Raw genomic sequence first — 21,957 nt, 5'->3', positions numbered from 1 at the left:
GGAAGCGACGACTGCATTAACTTTTTCGTTTCCCTCGTGAAAGTTTTATTTATAAGATCAGGTTTTACACATGAAAAAAGAACTAACAGCTGCGGACTGCGACAGCCACAGTCAGTGCGAGCTGTTCAAGATAAAGAGCATAACTTTATAATTAAAACGTAAAACAACTGGGACATAACAAGAATGGTAAGTGATTTAGCAATATAAAAGTAAACAGTGGTACAACCAGACAGTGCTATAATATCGTGGTTAATGTCGAATGTTAAGTCTAGGTTTTAAAATGAATTGATTAGTTTTAAAAGGTGTATAGATCAGTAGTAAAGAGATATAAACCTGTAGACAACGCCTACTGAGGATGAAGTGTTGAATTGTTCTCACATAATGCAAAGAGAAGGAGATTAATTCACATCCTCTTATTTAGTAATTCGTGCAAAACCTTTAGAAAGAGGAACTAAATGTATTCTAATCATCTGTAATACTAAACTCTTTTTTTTATTATCTTTAAGGCCAATTATAGTCATTGTTCTTGAAATCTCTAAGGTTAAAATCCTGTTGTGTTTATTGACTGCTTATTTTTAAAAAAAGAAAAAGGATCCAAATCAACATAATTCAGAAGAAAACACTAAAATGGTAATTTCGATTATATTAGAGCTAGATAGTCACAAGGACTTTTCTGTTATCTGATGAGGTGATAGGTCAGGGTAATCCCTCATTTGTCCAGAGTGGTTCAAGGTAGAAAACTCATCTTTGAAATCTGTGGACTTGGCTATTCATTCCCCCGAAGCTAAGGAAGTCCATTTTAAGTCTTTCAGGCAAATAACCCTCTAAAGCAGTGTTTTTCAACCACTGTGCCGCAGCACACTAGTGTGCCGTGAGATATTGTCTGGTGTGCCGTAGGAAATTATCCAATTACACCTAACTGGTCTAAAAAAATTTCAGGTTTCACACTGAGTGAGTAGAAATATTTTATTTTATTATAAAATACTTTTTTGTGTGTGTTTATTTGATTCCTGTTCAAAATAATCTGATGAGAATTACTTTATATTGTAAATATAGGATGCAGAGTTTCATTTTTTAACATTTTCTGCTTATGGTGTGCCTCGTGATTTTTTCAATGAAAAAAATGTGCCGTGGCTCAAAAAAGGTTGAAATACACTGCTCTAAAGAACTGCTTAGACAGTGTTTTGGGATAGATAGCAATTGTTCTTTCTGTGATGAATCAACAGAACACTTATTTTTTGAATGTATGTTTTCTAAAGCCCTTTTGGACAATATACATTGCTGGCTTTTTCCCAGGATTCCAAATTTAAAAGAGTTTACCAGCAAGGACATAATTTTTGGTACTCAAAAAATGTGAAATGATTTTAAATGTAATCTTTGTTATGGGTAAAATCTATATCCACAAGTGTAGGTTCTTAATCAAAACATCCTTCCTCAAATTACATACACATATTTTTGTATGTGAATTTACATTTATGGTTATACATTTTAGCCAATTAAAAAAACAAACAAACACACACAAAAAACAAACAAACAAACAAACAAACAATAAACACAAACTAAAATGCATGCCCAACATGAACACTGAATTAATTTTGTTGTGCAGCGACAATGCCAAAATACATGTATGTGTTCACAATGTTTCTCACTTTTGTACAGGCAATTATGACTTTTAAAACTATATATTTTGATTCCTGTTAAATGTGGAGCTAATGTGCTGCTTGTTTTGGTCACTAGATGGAAGCAAATGATGGGGAAGAGTTAGTCAGAGAAGCTGGTGAACATGCAGCGCCCCCCAATGGTATAATCAACGAAATGCTCGACGTGGGCCAGGAAGACAACATGCAAGAACAAGTATGATAATTAGTGTTATAATTATTGTGAGAAGAAACATCACAATTTGATAATTATTTATAATTCTGACACCATGAGCAAAACATCAGTGAACTCCTTAATTTTCTTCCATTCACTTTGTCTAAGAGATCATAACTCCTCTACTAAATAGATATTTACTTATTTGTTTGTTTATCACATACAGTGTTAAAAACACAGTTAATAACATGTAGTTAAATGCCAAAAGGTATCCCCCTTCTGTCTTTAGGTGGAAATGTGTCCAATTTACAGTTACTGATCATATGATCATATTAATTTTCCTTTTACCACTGTCACTATTATTATCTGTCAGCTCTTTCGATTGATTATATTGTGGCCTGAAAAATCACAATTAACCAAAAAATCTTGAAGTCCATTGACTGTAAGTATAAAACAAACCTTATTTTATATAGTCTATGATCCTTATATTTTTATGTTTAAAATCTGTCATGTGTAGTATTTGTAAGTTGAGGTTTTCTTTTGTGAGATGGAGGAGTTTCTGGGCCCACAGCCTGAGTACAATGAGGAGGAGGAGGAGAGGAAGTACTACAGAAGGAAGAGGCTGGGAGTGATCAAGAATGTGATTTCAGCCAGTGTTGCAGCCATGATCGTATATGGAGTGTACATGGGTGGGTCTCAAATCAACAACATGACGTGAGAAACATGCAGTATCCCAAACTGATTTTAACTACCGTAATATAACATTGATGAATATCAATGCATTTTTTTAAACACAAAGTGTTTTACAGTTAGACAAAGTGGTATGATTTTGACACAAAGTATTATTTTTACCACATACTTTATGAGTGGCAAAAGGTTACTCCATTACAAGTTATAAGTTAGATGTATGCATTTTCTTCCTATATGGACATGAGTCTCACTGTTTACTGTATGTCATATCTGTTAGATACAATAGGCTATTCATAATCATCTTTACCTTGTATAAGATTGTGTATACACTGAAAACAAGAACAAGACAAGTCTGCTTTGCGACATTCTTTACACCACTGCTAAACTACTACACTGTTGATCACACACACAGATATCGGCTGTACATTATGTTATACAGGTTATGCATCTTCACAAGATCTTAAGGAATGTGTTTGTTTCTATTTAATGTAGTGGTTTAGACAAGGTGCAATTTTAAATGAACTTTCTCACTATATTTTTTATAATACTGTATGATTACTTCAGTGTTACTTCAGGTCCCCATAAATATAAAGGCGTCTTCAGATCATGAGAGAAATAGTTGCACTTTGTAACTTTTCTAGTGATTTGTCCAAGGATATTTGATCCAAGGATATTTGAATGATCTGCCTGGAATGGGTTTGATATTAAACTTTTTTATTTAACATTTATACAATCACAAGTGTTTTTATTGATCAAAAATATCTTTAAAAAGCATGCATTCTTACTGTGAGGGGGTAACCTCCACAGATGAGCTAAATGCCATACTGTACAACATTCCAGAAAAATCAGGGAACATCTCCATAGAGATAAGCGGGGGCAGCCTCTCTACCAGAATAGTTCACCTTTAAGAACCCCCAGCACTTGTTCAAATGTGTTAGAAGAGCAATTTTGTTTTTGGTACATGTTTCTAAAGCTTGTTTTATCATTGTTAAATAATATAAATGATTTAGGTCATGGTTTGTTTCTGTTTTATTCAACATTGTCTAAATCAGGTCAAAAGCTCAAATGTACCTGAATATTTTGTACAGGCCTATTACAGATGCAGCTGATCCTCCATTATGACATGACATATCGCGAGGTGAAGTACAGTAACCTTGGGCTTCCAGATATCGATCAAAAGATGATGATGGGAATCAACGTCACCCCCATCATAGGCCTGCTCTACACGCCGCTGCTCATCAGGTAGAAAACTAACTACAGACATTTAAAGGTGGAGGGTCCTGCACCTGCTTGTCTCTGTGGAGAAGTCACTACTTTGCCTTCAATATTCCATGGTATGATTGCAAATGTATCTATCTTCATGGAAATAAGCAGAAGACCCACCAGGCCAAGTTACAAGTCAGTTCTGTGTAGAGGCAATCCAGCTCACAGTAAAAATGCATATTTATGTTTTATCAATAAAAAACACCAGATATGTACATTTAATACCATTCTGTGGAACTTTCCATAGAGTAGCAGACACTTCACCTTTAAAAACAAGCACTAAATTGTTGTTGTCTTGTACTTTTACTTGGGTAAATTTAGAATATTATTTTACTGTTGTTCTATCAACATACTTTTACTTGTAAATTTGTAAATTACAGTAGTAAATTAATTTAGTAACAGTACTCTTAAATGTAAACATCTTGGTTCCTCATTTGTGAGATAATATTCATATTTCTGTTGACTGCTCTCCTGTCCAGGTTTTTAGGCACCAAGTGGATGATGTTTTTGGCTTCAGGAATCTATGCTCTGTTTGTGTCTACTAACTACTGGGAGCGGTACTACACCCTGATTCCGTCAGCTGTGGCCATTGGAGCGGCCATCGTGCCTCTTTGGGCGTCACTGGGACACTACATGACCAGGTGAGAGACGCTGTAAGAGAGCGCGTGAAAATCGCTGTGTTTGACGTCAAAGCAGAGAAGGAGATTAGCAGATCACAGTCCTGCACCTCTATACTTGTCTAGACTCTAGGAAAGTATAACGTCTGCTGCAAATTGCATGTTATAGCACCCTAGATAAACTGTGTAATGTCTTTGATTAGAACAAATCTAAGGTAGTCTGACGTACTTAAGCTTCCTATACTTTTTTTTCTTGTGGTATTATTCAATTTTGTGAAAGAAATCAATTCAAAAAGGCATCATAAGATTACATTCAGAATTGTTACCAATCCAATTGTCCAAATCCAAAATGTCACAGTCACTGTTTGGTAGGAGAAAGATGGTTTTCTGTAGAAAACTCAGATATTTAAATCGAACACACATCACATCCTATTATTCATTTAAACTGTAAATATAGTTAGCTGATATTACTTACAACTCAGTACTCCATGTAAATAGAGATTGTATAAATGGATTCCTGTCGAGAGAGTAGTCACATCTGCTTAATTTAGGGAACTGAAACTAGGTGGGCAGTTGAGTATGTCATGCACTAAAGAAAACAAGTCTTTGTTCAATACCAGCTTCACTTTTTTCCACAGTGCTGTTGGTTATATAATCTAAACAATGAGTAGTTTGTCCATATTTGCACAAAATGTTTTAGGTCATTGTTTTACAGTCCAACACAGACTTTTTCAGTAAACAAAAAAATTCTAGCTAATTGTGTGTCTAGAATTTACTATGTTAAAATGGTCAAATCGGTAAAATCAGTAAAATGCAAACCCAATGAGTAAGTTGTTGTTACAGCTTTACGTTGTAGACTTGTGTATCATACTTAAATCATGCTTTACTTTTTAATGCATGTAGTATTTGCAGTATTATTTGTGTTGTTTTGCTGTTTTCCCAGAATGGCTCAGCAGTATTACGAGTATGTGAATTACAAAGAGGAGCACGTTCAGGAGCAGAAGAAGCTCCCGAAAGGCGCCTGTCACAGCTACATCATTGTTTTTCACTCTATCTTCCACATTATCTTCAACGTGAGTGTCCCTGCGGCAAGCTCTGTAAATTGACTTTATATAAAAATAACTTTAAGATAACAGCTGTAAAGTTTTGATTTCTATCTTTTTCCACAGTTAAGTTTCGTCTTCGCTCAGTTCCCCATGCGTCTCATCCTGCATCACTATCTCATTGACAACACCTCACACATCCTCTGCAATGTCAAGTCTTGTGGTGAATACACAATTATCAACTAAAGGTCCCTCTCAATTAAAGATGCACTATGTCAACAGTATGGTATAGTCTTGCCTTCAATTATAGGTGTTTTTATTGCTTAAAATACTTACTGGCTTGGTGGTGTTACCTTCTTGTCTCCATAGAGATCGATATGTTTTATGCAAAATTGTGGAACATTCCAAGCAAAGTAATAACACCTCCAAGTAGACACAAAGGTGGTAGCTCCTCTAACAGAAAAGTTTAAAGTTATTCAGGAGCAATATCATATTAGATCAGACTGAAACTGCTTAAGTATTATAAGAATTAGGTGCATTTGAAAACATGCTTATAGAGGCATGTTACCATATATAATTTTAAGCTTTCTCTATTCTTCTTTGCCAACAGTTTGACTTTTAGTTTAGTTTGCGCATAGAACATAAGCCACTTCCTATTTCATTATAAACTGTTTTGGGAAGATTATATTTTCCCTTCTTCTTCAACTGTAACAATAATAATATAAGTAATAAAGACCGGAAACTATGTAATTATATACCTCATTCACTTTTTATATGATAGTTTTAACTGCACCTATATATTTATAATCACGTTTTAGCACATTTCTGACAAAAAATCATCTTAAATCTGCGAGAAAAAAAATCAAGAAATGAATTGTTGTCAATATTGCACCAACTGGAAACACAGATTGTACTTCCTGAATTAATAGAAGAAAATACATTAGATGAAATCAAATAAGGATAATCTGTACCATTAGTCTCAGCAAAAAAACAAAAACAAGTAATATCTAAAAGGTGACAAATGCTTGCTTTTTACTTTTTTATTTGACCTAGATGATAAATTGTGCTCTCTTTTGTGCTAGGTGCCTCAATAAGTGGATTTATCCCTGGGTTCAATACGACTGTGTTACTCAACCTGCCTCGGTCCATACTCTTGATTGAAGTTGAAAGCGTCCTCATGGCCTTTGCCTTTTTGGCTATGATCATGGTACGAGTCAACACTTCTCACTTTGGCCTGGCTCCAGTTCTTTCATGGTTTGATTTTCTTGGTTTACTTATAGAGCTGTAGTTGACTAAAGAAACTCTTCATTGATTAAAGACATGCCCTGACAATCAATTAGTTGATTAAAAAGGGGCGTGGCAAAAAATGTAATTCTCTATATATCTGACCTGAACTGCGCTTATAAAATTACAGTCACACTGGAGTTAATGCAAAACAGTTATTTATGCACAGAAATGCACCAGGAAACCATATAAAAGAGATTAAACTTGTGAATCATGAGTTTAACCTACTTACTCACTAACATCTCACTGCTGTCAACCCATATAAATGCTATAGTCTAAATAAAATTATAAATAACTACAGCCCTACTGATGTATAAACTATTAAGGGACCGTTTATGTTATAATGGACGGTGATTGTTTTTTGGGGGGTTTGTGGGTTCTATTGACAAACAAAATCCCACCCATATCCCATGTCATTGTGTCGTTGGGCAAGATGCTTCACTCCCAGTGTCTACAAATGATTCTCTGACCAAGACCGAGACCGAAATCACATAATCTTTGTGTATGCTCTTGTGTTTAGTTCCTGGTTTTGTGTGGTCCAGCCTATCGTCCGACAGAAGAGATCGACCTCCGCAGCATTGGGTGGGGGAACATCTTCCAGCTCCCATTCAAGCACCACAGGGATTATCGCCTGAGACTCCTCTGTCCTTTCTTCATCTACAGCGGATTTGAAATAGTGTTTGCTGTGTCTGGATTCTCACTGGTACACGGCTTTTGTCAATATATGAGTCAGACATAACAATATGACCACATGCTTATCATTGAACAGATGTGTTATACTGATCCATATGTTTCAGAATTATGAGAAATTAGCACCAATGCCATAGTAACTAATCTAAATATTTTATCTCTTGAATGGGAAAAGTTCTAAAAATGTTGCATATAACAGGAAGTTGAGACCCATAAACAGCCCAATAGTAAACTAAATAAGGAATTACATATTTGACACCAGTGATATTATTTAACACCACTCTGTTCCACCCTGTGATGTCATGTGGTAATACAGGAAGTGCTCCACTGTGTTTTTAAACTCCATACCCCTTCAGTAGAATCATTTTTCATCAGTTTATATAAAAATAACTTTAACTTTTTAAAAACTTTTTCTTGTCCATCACAATTTGTGCTACAGTATCTCATTTATTAGATGACTTGGACAACTTTTGATATTTTGGATAAATACCCCTTTGGATTTCACCCAAAAAGCCACAGTTTTGACCTGACTGGCTAGTTATTACAAATCAAACTCCTTATAATCATTAAACTTGCCTAGTTCTTTCTTCTAACAAATTATAAAGATGCTTTTTTTCCTGTCTAGTAGATTGTTTATGAATGGAATTTCTATACCTTTGTGAAAATATTAAAAATGAGTTGATAAACAAAGGATCAAATGATAACCCTTAATCTTTAACTAGTAACAAATGTTCAGATAATGTATTTGTTAGGTCCAATGCTGATATGTACAATGTATTAAAACAATAATATCCCAGATCAGTGTATTGGTTATCAGCATTTTCAAACGTATTAAAGCAATATATAACACTAGCCCTATTGCTTATAAGGTCATAATGTTATACCTGATCAATGTAATATGTACCTATGTAATATTTTACTTAACGCATCTGTTCTCCCTCCAGTCTTATGGCGTCTGTGCATTGGGATTGAAGCAATTGTGGCTCATCATTATTGTCTATGGATTTTCTGCATCAATTTTCTCCTCCCTGTCCTTGTGCCTACTGCGCCTTCCCCGCTGGGTGGGCCTGATAGGGGGCGCTATTGTCCACGGGGCTCTCATCATTGCTCTCTTGGCGTTTTCCCCGGTCCCAGGAGGGAATCAGTGTGGAAGAGTTTCACCCCAAAACAGCCCGGACTACCTAGCACCCATCCTGATCATAGCCATACTGTGGGGGCTCGGGACAGCTCTGAACAAGACTGGAGTTGGGAGTGAGTATCATAATAATTTGTCGAACTAGCATTAGAATAGCATTTTAAACAAGTTTTCATATATTTGATTTTTGTTCAAGTCTATATTATATTGTACAATGTGTCTTATGTATGTTGCACTGTAATTGAATTAATGCATGATATACAAGTTTAATGCCATACTGTGAAAAATTCCACACAAAGAAATTACATCTCCATCAGATGTATTTTCATCTCATTAAGATGGATGTTTTTGGTCCATTACCAAAAAGGTCATTGACCTTAAGTTTCATAGTGCATCTTTAAGCTGACCCAACACTTATGTTTTTGTGCCTAGTACATTTTGTCAATTTACATAGATAAATAAGTACATTTATCTCCTTTTTATAATGATGTCAACCATGAACTATGACAGATGAATCTGAACACTGACACAAACTGTACCAAAGAATCCCCACATGCCCTTGACCTCAATCTCACACTATAGGCACCATATTCTTTCACCTCCAATCATGAACAACAGTCATCTCTTTCTGTCTTGCAGTTCTGGTCGGGATTCTGTACGCAGAGGAAAAAGAGCGTCTTGACTTTGTTTACACCATTTATCACTGGCTTCAGGCTGTGGCCATTTTTGTAGTCTATTTGTGGTCCGAAATGCCGATGAGGGTATGTGTCTTCAGTGTGGCGATTGTGAGAAAACTAAAATAAAACTAATATTTCTCTTTCTCTTTCTTCAGGCCAAACTGTCTATCCTCTTGGTAACATTATTGCTGGCCTGTTATTGTTACTGGGTGATGGAGAGGAGGCTATTCAGAAAAGTGCCCTACAGACTGCCTCGAATTCCCCGTCCAAGACACAAGGTACAAGACAGTAAAGAGTTTGGTTTTGTGAGTTGATCATAGCAAATACCAATGGCCCGAAAACAGTTGGATGTAGAAACAATTTGTATGTAGAGGTTGGGGTTTGAAAGCCTAAAGGGCCCATGTTACTCTACTTTCTGATCTATGTTATTATAATGTTGTTTCCTCATCACAAACATACAGTTGTGTTTTGTTTAACACACTAACCCTACATATTTAGACTGAGTTCTTCTCTCAAACAGAAAACACCCTGTTCCACCTTGTGATGTCATGTGGTAATACAGGAAATGCTCCACTGTGTTTTAAACTGCATACACCTTCACGAGAATCACTGGGATGATTTTAGCCCTGGAATTCCCAATCTCTACTGAACTAAAGGTAAAAGATAGCTATTAACTTGAAAACTGCTGCTTCATGACATCACAAGGTGGAACCATTTGGAGATGTAGTCAGGATTACTCAAACATGCGTGAATGAAACAAAACACAACTCCAGGTATGTTTTTGATTATTTCTTTATCCATTTTAGTAACAAATTAGCAAAAAAAAGTAATCTGAGCAGCAATGGAAAGAACTGATCAAAGCTTCTTGACATAAAATATATTGTTTATAATTTTGACCAATGTGAAAATACTAAATAAGTCTCTTTCTGGTGAGATTTGAAAATGTGACATCTCTGCAGTAATTTATATTTTGTTGACTCACATGTAAAGTGTTTCTTCTAGTAATAAATATTTACAAAAGCAAGTAAATTATTTTCTCTAAACATTAAAACCTCAACTACCTTTTAACATATTGTTTATTATGTTTATTTTACCTATTTTTGTTTAGGTTGCCTTGAAATAAATCACTTGCTCCCAATGTTTTCAATGAATCATCAACATTATATACAAAAATATATATGAACGTTTTCTAGGGAATTCAGTGTTGTGAATCATATTGGAATGTTTTTTGAATGGACTGGTTACATCCATTCATCTGTTAGCTATTCATCACTGTCCCATTTGTGTCCACAGGTCAAAGGTTACCGGTATCTGGAAGAGGACAACTCCGATGAGTCAGACTCAGAAGACAGCGATGAAGATGAGGAAGACTATGACAAAGAAGAGGAGATGGAGGATGAGGAGCATGTGCCTGGGGAGGAGGGCGACCACAGATATGAGGGTGACCATGGTTACGAGGACGACCATGATGGAGGGGCATGCGAACATGACTCACCCAAGGGTCAGAGGCGACACAAGCGAAAGAAAGTGAATGGAGTGAAGGAGGAGGAGAGGGGAGGGGCTTGTGGGAGGAATAGCGAAAATGTGGAGAAAATATGAAGAACACAGGATGGCCATAGGAATCTCAGAATGTAAAACACTGTTATTACAATTGCTGAAAGAATATTTATTTGGTACGTTCACACAGAAACCACCTCAAAATTGGACTAAACTGGAAATAAACCTGGAACTTAACCTGGATTAGATCAGGACTAAACCACGACTAGAACAGGACCAAACCAAGCCTACATCAGGACTAAACCAGTGTTAGTCCAGGACCAAAGTCTGCATCAGGACTAAACTTGGCTCACACCAGGAAAAGTGTGAATGCATTTGTTGTCAACTCATAAAATAAGCTAAATAGCTGTATACATTATAATTCTAAGCATTATCCAAACCCCATGTCCAAAAACAGAACAATAAGTGCTTACAAAGAGTATAAAATACAGGTCAAAATATATGTTTTGATTTGCCAGTCTGGCAAGTGTACATACTTACTAATATATATATATATATATATATATATATATATATATATATATATATATATATATATATATATATATATATATATATATATATATATATATATATATATATATATATATATATATATATATATATATATATTAGTATGTACACTTGCCAGACACGATTGAGGGTTTGATTGATGATGATAGGTCTGAAGCTGGTTGTCAGCAGTTCTGTAAATAGTTGCTCAAAAGAAGTGAGGAATTGATTTTGTTGAAATTGCACTCAGAGTGTTTTAATGAAGTAATTTAAGGAGTTTCTAAAGTCTACAGTTGGCTGAGGGCTAACAAAAACCTTGGCTGTGTCTATAATTACAAGGCTTCTTTGTTTATTGGTATTTATTTTTCAGCTAACTAACTTTGCTCATTGCTTGACTGGCTGCCATTGATGCTGAGACAATACTGTTCTCTTCACAAAGTATTAAAATGTGAAAAATATATCTTATCATTTATGGATTGGGGTTTGACAGTGGTGTGATGTACACCATGACATGTTTTATAATGTGCCTTGTATTTGTGTTGTAATTGTCAATTTACTGATCCTTTGTTTTGACCATTGAAGAACTGTGTAACCAAATCACACATTAATTTCACTTATGTTTCTGAAAGGTGTCAGAGCTGCATATTTTTGCACTTTGGTGATGTGGGTTCTGATTAAAACAGCATGTGATTTATAATTAAGCGATGTGTGCCACTGTCTTACCATTGTGATTTCCTCAGAGGTAGGATGAGGCTGTATGTCATCTCACTGACTTTATAAAGTGATGTAATCAAACTGTTACTATGGAAATTTAAAGATACTTGCTTTACATGTAAATACATTGTTTCTTTGTGAATTGATGATGTTTGTCCATTGGTAGTGAGTTGTTAAAACTACGAAAGTACCTTGTCTTGATTCTTGAGTGACACAACGATCACGGCAACTTATTGTTTAAAACTGAGCTGAAAGGCAGATCAAATTTCTATGGTAGAATTTGAATATGCCCATAAACTGCCTAAATGCTTGTTTTGGTCTACTTTATGGTTTATAATGGGCCTATCCACATAAAAAGCTGACAATGTGTTCTCCATCAACACTCAAACAGGATTGATTTTTTTTTTTTTTGTCACAGTCACTTTAAAATGTGCAGTCACAAAGGTGTGATTGCTCTCAGTTAAAAGACTGAGAAGAATCTCAAAGATCCAGGTTTGTGGAGCCAATCCCTAACACATGATGAGAAGGTTGGGTTTAATATTGGTGGATTTTCACTTTGGTTATTACTTTCAAAAATGCGCCGACGTCTGCTTCGCTGATCGAACTCCCAAAACAAATCGTTTTTATCAATAATTAAGACATCCTTTTGTGGGAGGATAAGAGAACTCATCATTTAGAAGCTGCCTATGTTCTGTTCGCTGTTGGCTTGTACCGGTATCCCGCAAAAGCTGCGTAAAGTTAGTCACAAGTGACTCTGGCCGCGGCTCTGGACCGGGACAGCCTAAGACAACATGCCACCAAAGAGAAATATCACTGCAGAGGAAACTGATGAACTCAAAAAGTCACTCGAATCCTTGATCGAGGAAGTTGCGGTCATTCGCAGTGATCAAAAAAGATTCTGACCGCTATGGAGGAAATTAAACAATTGCGTAAGGAAAACAATGAGAAGGACGCGCGGATTTCGCTCCTGGAAAGGAGGGTGGACGAGCTGGAGCAGTACTCCAGGATCAACGATGTGGTCATCTCGGGTCTCAAGATCAAACCCCGGTCATATGCAAAAGCAGTGGCCCCTGACATCAGCGGGGTGAGCCCAGCGAGGCCGAGGAATGCTCCGCGGAACAACAGGTGGCGGCTTTTCTGCGGTCGAGGGGCATCGCTGTCAACGTGGAGGACCTGGAGGCATGTCACCCGCTTCCAAGGAGAAGAAAGGACGACAAACCAACAGTGATTCTAAGGTTTATAAACAGAAAGCAAAAGATTGCACTCATGAAACAAGGACGACTGTTGAGAGGCACAGAGGTCTACATGAACGACCATTTGACACCGAGGAACGCAGAGATCGCCAGGAGGGCCATCAACTCAAGAAACAAAGGCTGATCCACGGTACATGGGTCAGACATTGTAAAATATTTATAAAACTCAATGGCTCACCAGCAGAAGCAAAGGTGCTGGTGGTGAAGGCCCTTAGTGATCTGGATCATTTCAACGGAGCCCTAGTGGGATCTCAAGTGACCTCTGGGTCTCACAAGGTATGATATCTGTCACATCTATCACATCACTAACTGACATTAATCTTTACTACTTTAAAAACAACAATGAGTTGTCATATAACGTTACAGGAATGACTGAATAGCCTGGATCTATCAAAACTGGAATTGTTTGGCTACACAGAGTACACTGAACTGGACATGGAAAATGAAATAGACCCTGATAACAGTTTTTTCTCTTCTATAAATGTAGATAGCAAATATTGCACAGCGCATGAATTTGAACACTATTAAATCAGACGACAAACTCTCAATTATACACTTGAATAGCAGAAGTATGTGTGCAAACTTTTCTTCCATTAAAGAATACTTACTGCATTTTACTGTTCCATTCAGTGTAATTGCAGTATCGGAAACCTGGTTCCAGGAGGAGAAGGGAATAACAAAAACAATTTACATATGCGGAGATTACAATATCGATCTATTAAATCCTGCTAAACATAAATTGACAGACGACTTTCTTAACAGAATGTATAGCCTGAGCTTATACCCAACAATCACAAGACCCAGCTGAATTACAAATCACAGTGTTACCCTTATTGACAATATTTTTACTAACAATGTGAACAATAATATTAGTGGTCTAATGATCTGCGATATAACAGATCACTTACCAGTATTCCTCTGTTGTGGCGAAAAAGTTAACAAGATTGACAATGTGGATAATTCTACATATAGAAGAATGTGTCCGATGACACTGTCAGATCACTGAATGATGACCTTAATTATCAGGATTGGAGATCAGTATATTTGGAGAACAACGTTGATAGAGCCTACAATAATTTTTTAGATATATTTCTGTCATCATACAATAAACATTGTCCCGTTCAACAATGTAGAACTAAAAGGAGAAAACCAAATTGTCCTTGGTTAACAATAGGGCTACAGAATGCTTGTAAAAAGAAAAATTATCTTTATACACAATTTTAAAAATTGAAAATGAAGGATTCAGAAAGAAGGTACAAATTATATAAGAATCAGTTGACAGATATAATAAGAAACAGTAGAAAACTGTATTATAATAAATTGCTCGAAAATAATAAAAATAATGTGTAAAAAAATGTGGGGTATATTGAATAGTGTAATCAAAGAAGGTTCTAATAAGCATTCGTACCCTGATTATTTTGCTGATGAGAATGTTGTGATAGATGACATGCCCAGCATTGTTAACAACTTTAATGATTTCTTTGTAAAAAAAAAAAAAGGTCCCGAACTTACGAAAAAAATTCCAGAAACAACCTCCACAATACAAGATGAAACACTTATCAGAAGTCATCTAAATACATTTTTTCTTTCTCCTGCAACTGAACTTGAAATTATAACAATTGTAAATGAATTTCAAAACAAAATGTCAACTGATTTTTATGATATTGATATGACTATAGATAAAAAAGTTATTAATGGCATTAGTAAACCACTGACATATATTTTCAATCTATCATTTCTAATGGGATCATTCCCAGACAATATGAAAATTGCCAAAGTAATTCCACTCTACAAAAATGGAGATGGAGGTTTATTCACTAATTATAGACCAGTGTCTTTACTTCCTCAATTTTTTTTAGATAAATATGACATAATCAGTGAGAGTCAGTATGGGTTTAGAACAAAAAGATCAACATCAGTGGCACTTATGGATGCTGTTGAGGAGATAACCAATGCACTAGATAACAAAAAGTATGTTGTGGGGGTTTTCATTGATCTAAAGAAAGCTTTTGACACTCTAAACCACTCAATACTACTCCAAAAACTTAAACTGTATGGCATAAGGGGCATTGCACTAAATTGGATTGATAGTTACCTGACTGGAAGACAACTGTTTGTGAAAATAAATGGATACACTTCCAGATTTATGAGTTCTAATTGTGGAGTGCCGCAAGGCTCAATTTTGGGACCTAAATTATTTAATTTGTATATAAATGACATATTTAAAACATCTAACATATTAAAAATAATTTTATTTGCAGATGACACCAATATATTTTTCTCCAGTGACAATTATAAAAAACTTATTACAACGATGAACACAGAGTTAAGTAAAATTAAATTATGGATGGATCCCAATAAGTTATCCCTAAATTTAAAAAAGACAAAAGCTATGTTTTTTGGTCATTATAAAAGAAATTCAGAACTTTCAATACTTGTTGATGGGGTTAAAATTGAGTGGGTTTCTAATATAACATTTTTAGGTATAATGATTGATGATAAGCTGAGCTGGAAACCACACACCAGATACATACAATCCAAGGTCTCAAAAAGTGTTGCTGTAATCTATAAAGGGAAATACATTTTCAATCAAAAGGCTCTTTACATACTGTACTGCTCACTCATACTTCCATATCTGATATATTGTTTTGAAATTTTGGGGAACAACTACCAAACGTTACTTCTTCCCCTTTTCAAATTGCAAAAACCTGCTGTGAGAATCGTGCACAAGGTTGGTTACCTGGACCATACAAACAATCTGTTTTTCAAATCAAAATTATTAATTTTTTTTTTATCTGGTAAAATTCTATACTGCTTTGCTTTTGTATAAAGCCAACAAAACTATGCTGCCATTAAATATCCAAAAAATGTTCAGCACCCAGGACGTACACTATGATTTAAGGGGAAGGGGTAAATTTAAAACAAAATCAGTGAGAACCACCAGGAAAAGCATGTGTGTGTGTGTGTGTGTTGTGTGTGGGGGGGTGTGTGGGTGTGTGGGGGTGTGTGTGTGTGTGTATCTGTGTGTGGGGTCAGTCTGTGGAATGGGTTGGGAGAAAACCTGAAGCAGGGCCCAAATATTTACAGGTTTAAAAGGAATTATAAAAATGTTTTGCTTTGCGTTGTATAAGGGTGACAGCACTGGGCGATCTTAAAATAATTAAATAAAATGTTATAGATATATGTAAATATAATGTGTAGATAGATATGTACATAATGTGTGTACATATGCATGTATATACGTGTGTGTGTGTGTGTGTATATATATATATATATATATATATATATATATATATATATATATATATATATATATATATATATATATATATATATATATACACACACACACACACATACAGATGTAATATGTAATTTATTTTGCTATATGTAAATATTTGTTAAGCTCCGGGATCAATGTACAAAAGTAACCACATAATGATCAGGGGTGGGTTAATATAAGTTTTTCTTCTTCCCACTCCTTTTCGAGAGCTGTGCTTTTCTTTTGTTTACAATGTACATGTAGTAAGCATGATTATTCTTTTCTTTTGGCACTAACTCAAAATAAACCAATCAATCAAAAAGAATAACATAGTCCCTTCCCCTTCGAGAATGCAGCCTAAGCCTAAAACATTTACTGAGAACAAAGGTCAGTGAATAGCCTGTTAGTTACTAACTGATCTATGGGATTGCTTTCAGTTGTTGATATTTGTTTCTGTTATAAATTATTCACCAGGATATTTACATTTTAACACACTTCTTGACCACATCTCCCCATTTTGGATACAGTGCATTCACTGATCCAGTCTGCAAGCCCACATAAATAAACCTCTTACCATAATTAGACTTTATACTATAGAAATACATTCACAAGATTAGTAACTTAAAAGTGACCTACAAATGTATTCTCTTTGAAAGAACCATTTGTTATCTTTCAGTTCCTCCCTAAATTTTGGCTAAATGTTTGACACATTCACTAACATTGTCTTACCACTTTTACAAATAACTCCAAGCATAATATGTTTTTTGTCATGATTCTCAGTTTAATTCACTTCTAGAACAAAATGAGCATTGATAGAAAATGAGCTGACAGGTGGAGGTAGCTACTCTTCTGGGATATACTGGTTTGGACTGATTTGACCCCATCTCCAAATGAGGGGGGCTGTGTTTGAGTCCCTCTTAGTGGCGAATGCGTCTGATGGACTGGATTTTGGGGGTCTGGCAGTGGGATCCCCAGTTCCTCCAGTGCTGATAGTCTCCGCTGTGCTTCTCACACTCCATGATGTACTGCTGCCCCCTGTAGCCTGGGTACTCGTAGCACACAAAGCTAAACAAGATAAAAATAAAAAAGTTGATTAAAAAACACGATTAAAGGTGCACTTTGTAACTTTTCTGATGGGAGTTGTCATCTGTGCTATTATTGATTTATCGGGAATGTACCCCAGAATGGCATTAAACATTTTTTTTCGCTAAAGAAACATGTAGCTTTCTAAATGTTTTATTTTATGTTTTCCAAACTATTTATCCTGCTAATGTAAACCATGTATTTTGTTAGGCTGAATTTGATCCTGTCCATGCATAAAACCAAAATTACCATAACTTTGTAGTCACAACTTAGGCTATACAGAAAATATATTTGTATGCTTCTATTTTAATGTTAATAATGTTTTATGATGATTATTTATGTTTTGATTTGTTTGTATTGTGATTTTAAAGTGTTTCTGATTTTGTAAAGCACTTTGAATTACATTGTGTACGAACTGTGCAATATAAAATAAACTTGCCTTGCCTATATTTACCACTAATTTATTAACCACTGGCTGGTAAAACATGTTAAATAACTACTAGTTATATTATCTAATTGTTATCTATTATGTCAGACTGAAAATATGACATAATAGACACAACATTTTCATTTTTGAGTGTGGACTTCAGTTGAAAGTGAAAAAGTTTTCCATTGATTGACTGAAAAACTATCTTTTGCTGTTTGCGAAAATGAACGCTATACAACAAAAGTTTTACTTGCTTCATAGAAACAAACAAAATGTGCCTTCTATGCTAAAGTTGTTTTAGTTTGTTCTATTATTATTTTTGAGAGACTGGAATGGAGCACAATGCGACATCAGTAATACTGCCTCTGTTAGGGGAAAAAAAGTAATTTAATGGGTCTTTGACAGTGGTGGATGAAGTACTCAATTATGTTACTTAAGTAAAAGTACAGATACAGAGGTGAAAAGTTACTCAGATAAAAGTAAAATTATTACATGAAAAAATGTACTTAGGTAAAAGTATATAAGTACCCGTTTAAAAATGTGCTTTAACAGTAAAAAGTAAAAGTATTTCACTTTTTACTGTTAAACTTTTTACTACATGTGTAAAAATACAACTTTATATATGTTGGGGAGATTACAATATTTTTAAGTCATTTTATAGACCTTTTACTTGATATTCTAATTTTGTATGTCCCCAGAACAACAGTTGCCAAAGTCCTACATTTACTAACAACATAATTACATTGAGTAAAATGAGGAGAAGCTGGATGTACTTACGCTCCACACTGCACGTGCATGGATCCAACCTCAGGCCTGAACCAGCCCATGGCCTGCAGGGAGGGGTAGTCATCACACAGCTCAGTACAGCGCCCCATGAAGTTCTCTCTCTCATAGATCATCATACGGCTGCTATGGTGAGACTGTGGAGGAGAAAAAGGAGGTGGGATCGTGTCAAAATTAGTGCCAAATATGTCAAACAGATGCACTGAATGATTTGTCCTTTTCTATTTTTACTCTTTCTGACACTCAAAACATGGACAACTTGTTGTGAAAGCCATTTTTTTCCCTTTCCCAGACACCCACAGACCCAGACATGGAGAGAAAAGTTAATCTAGGATACCAGCCTTTGTGTAAAAGAAGTTCTTCATATAGACTCCTCAAACATATCAAGTATTTTAAAATAAAAAGCCACTACCCTGTGTAATTAGGAATTCAACAACAGAAAGAATATAAAAAACATACTACTACTACTACTACTACTACTACTACCAAAGCAAAAGCAAAAGCAAAGCAAGTTTATTTCTATAGCACAACTCGTGCATAAGGTAATTTATAGTGCTTTACAGAATAATAAAGACATTAAAATCACAATACAACAAATCAAAACATAAATAATCACAAATAATCATCATAAAATTAACATTAACTACCATTACTACTACTACTACCAATACCACTATTATTATTACTCACTTTACAATACTATAATCCTTCACTCTAGACCCAATGGTTGTAAAAAAAAGTTCTTAATATAGACACATAAAACTCAAAGTATTAAAAAGTAATAAAAAACATAACTCACAATTATCTATCCATTCAAAACTGACACTGCAGCCCTTCTGTACTCACAGCGCAGTAGATGGGGCGGAAAGACTTGAACCACTCGGTATGGTAGGACAGGTTGCCGGTGTAGGACTCCCAGTTGGGGTACTCTCCGCGCTCCAGGACAAACTGCTGTCCCTCAAAGTGATGGTGCTCGTAACCAACCCAACTGAAAGATACAGTTTATGACACAATCTTAAGTCGGTACATGAACCAGTGGACAGTCTACAGCACACAAGCAATGTTACAGGTTATCCCGGTATTGTGTCCCAGGAAAATTGGACAATAACTTTACATGATTATTTACCAAGTTACAAAATACTTAAAACGATGTGTTGAAATCTTTAAAAAAGAAACAAGAAACAAAATAACATTGGACTGGCCAACTAACTGCAGTGAAGTAGGCACAGAGGCTCCCCAACTTTAGCCTATACCTCTATTTTGTACTTTTTTCCCCCCTAACTTTATCCATCCCATTTGAAAAGCACATGTGAGACTTTTAAATCTTAAAAGCTGCCTGTCTGACTGTATTAACCGGTTTTCACTCAGGTGTAAGTCACTCTGGCTTTTTCCCTCTGTAAAAATAAAAAATGTGCCTGGAGGAGTTAACCCCATCAGTGCGCACTACACGTGGGATGGAGCGGCCTATTCCAGGTGGGGTTTTTTTAATGGTGGGAGCTTGGACACTACTTTCTCTGGTCTCATTTACGTCTCGGAGCCAGTCAGCTGTCCACAGAGACGTGCAGGCGTACAGGCCGATGACTCACGCTCCACTCTCCACTCGGATGGAGCGGATGTTGTCGAAGCCGCAGTCGTGGATGTTGCAGCACTCCGAGGTGAACTCCATGCACTTGCCCTGGAAGTGCTCCTGCTCGAACACAGTCACCTACAGACAGAAGGACACAGGGGCAGAGGTGAACCAGGAGGCCGCGTGGATGAATTCAACTTTAATGATGTATAGAAAACGTATAGCCAGTTTACCTTGAAGAAAGGAGCCATCCCCATGCCATAAGAGTACATGGAGGAGGGATTATAGACGTTTTTATGAAATCTGTTCATCTGTAGAAGAAAAAACTGGTTTTAATACAAGTATAGCCCAATATTATGTCAGGCCTATGTAGTTTTGGTTTCTGATATTTCCTTTTTTGACATAACCAACTGCAATCTACTTTTAAACCCACCCCAAAAGGCCATTTAGTCTTTTTTCTTACCGCTGTGATGTTTCCGGACCTCCTCACGCACCAAAATCCAGTTAGCGTAAACTTTTGTGTGACCCTGGCCCTTTGGTTTTATACTCACGTCCACGCGGCTGGCACGTGGCTGCGCGCGCGTGCTTGAGTGGCTCTTTTATGCAAACGATAGTAGCCCCCAGTGAAGAGGTTAACTGAGTCAAAGCATTTACAGCATTTGTCAAGTTATTTTATGTTCTCAGAAAGTGTGACACGTCCAACACACCATTTTTACGCATGAACCAAACAGCTCTTTACAGCCTTCAGGACCCTAATGACAATACTGACATATTTCATTTTAAATAACAAATTATACACCACACAGCCATACATTCAGATATTACGCACACGAGTTCGCTTTATGATTATTTTATTTCACTTTTCATCTTGTTTGAAGCTTTACGCAGGCCTTTGGTTACGTGCGCGTGAACTTGAATACACTCCCATATGCGCGTGCGTGTGGGGAAACCGTGTAAGCGCGCTCCCGTGCCCATCTCTGGGCCCCAGACCTCACTCAGCCTGTTTTTTTTTTTTCCCCCCCAGTGTCTTTGTCGTCGCGTGGCTCGTCGACTCAGCACTTCAGGCAGAGGTGCGCTGAATGCCTCTTGTTGTTGCGCTGTTCGTATGGGTCAGCAGTGCCATCGTACAGCGCAACAAAAGCCCGGCCTATAGGCACAGAATGAGTGGATTTGTTAAAGCAAGTAAGGGATCTGCTTCAAATGGTAGAGGACATTTTTTAAATCAGTGGCGATGGTTATGTGTTACTTTGTGTCCAGGCTTTACCCACTGATGTTTCTGGCTCTAGAAAGTTGTTTTGTTTTAGTTTTTTCCTGAAACATGTTCTTTTGTTTATTATTTTACCCATAGTCTATAGCCCCAAACAGTTAACTTTTGTATTCAGAGTTACAAAACATTATAATATTTGTGTCTGGGCTTAATATCACTTTTACATAATTTACAATCAAGTCAACTCCAGAGGCCCAAATTATTCAGAAATGGGTCCCTCCAAAAGTCTGTGATGTGAATTTATCAAAGAGAATATGTTGTGTGGGCCTGTCCAGATAGTTTGGACCAGAAATATTCTGCACCACAATTGGCAATGAGTCATAGCATCATTCAGGAAGTAG

General features: G+C 36.2%; 2 protein-coding genes across 2 annotated transcripts; one reads left to right on the top strand and one right to left on the bottom strand.

Annotated features, from left to right (window-relative positions):
* The first annotated feature begins 38 nt into the window (after positions 1–38).
* On the top strand, positions 39–11,179 carry unc93b1 (unc-93 homolog B1, TLR signaling regulator). Its single transcript, XM_033973493.2, has 13 exons — positions 39–186; positions 1,738–1,854; positions 2,360–2,501; positions 3,591–3,744; positions 4,245–4,406; positions 5,326–5,455; positions 5,552–5,648; positions 6,508–6,632; positions 7,230–7,412; positions 8,344–8,650; positions 9,174–9,295; positions 9,367–9,489; positions 10,505–11,179. The coding sequence occupies exons 1-13, from the start codon at positions 184–186 to the stop codon at positions 10,808–10,810; spliced, it is 1,971 nt and encodes a 656-aa protein (XP_033829384.1). The 5' UTR covers positions 39–183; the 3' UTR covers positions 10,811–11,179.
* Positions 11,180–17,249: 6,070 nt separating this feature from the next.
* Positions 17,250–20,868, bottom strand: cryba1l2 (crystallin, beta A1, like 2). The gene is made up of 6 exons (XM_055221948.1): positions 20,813–20,868; positions 20,583–20,660; positions 20,369–20,487; positions 19,629–19,770; positions 18,777–18,919; positions 17,250–17,554 (listed from the first exon to the last, which is right to left on the bottom strand). The coding sequence occupies exons 2-6, from the start codon at positions 20,658–20,660 to the stop codon at positions 17,407–17,409; spliced, it is 630 nt and encodes a 209-aa protein (XP_055077923.1). The 5' UTR covers positions 20,813–20,868; the 3' UTR covers positions 17,250–17,406.
* Between the last annotated feature and the right edge of the window lie 1,089 nt (positions 20,869–21,957).

The sequence above is a fragment of the Periophthalmus magnuspinnatus genome, chromosome 1 (assembly GCF_009829125.3).
Source record: "Periophthalmus magnuspinnatus isolate fPerMag1 chromosome 1, fPerMag1.2.pri, whole genome shotgun sequence".
Classification (NCBI taxonomy): Eukaryota; Metazoa; Chordata; class Actinopteri; order Gobiiformes; family Gobiidae; genus Periophthalmus; species Periophthalmus magnuspinnatus.
This window is presented reverse-complemented; position numbering and strand designations above follow the sequence as displayed.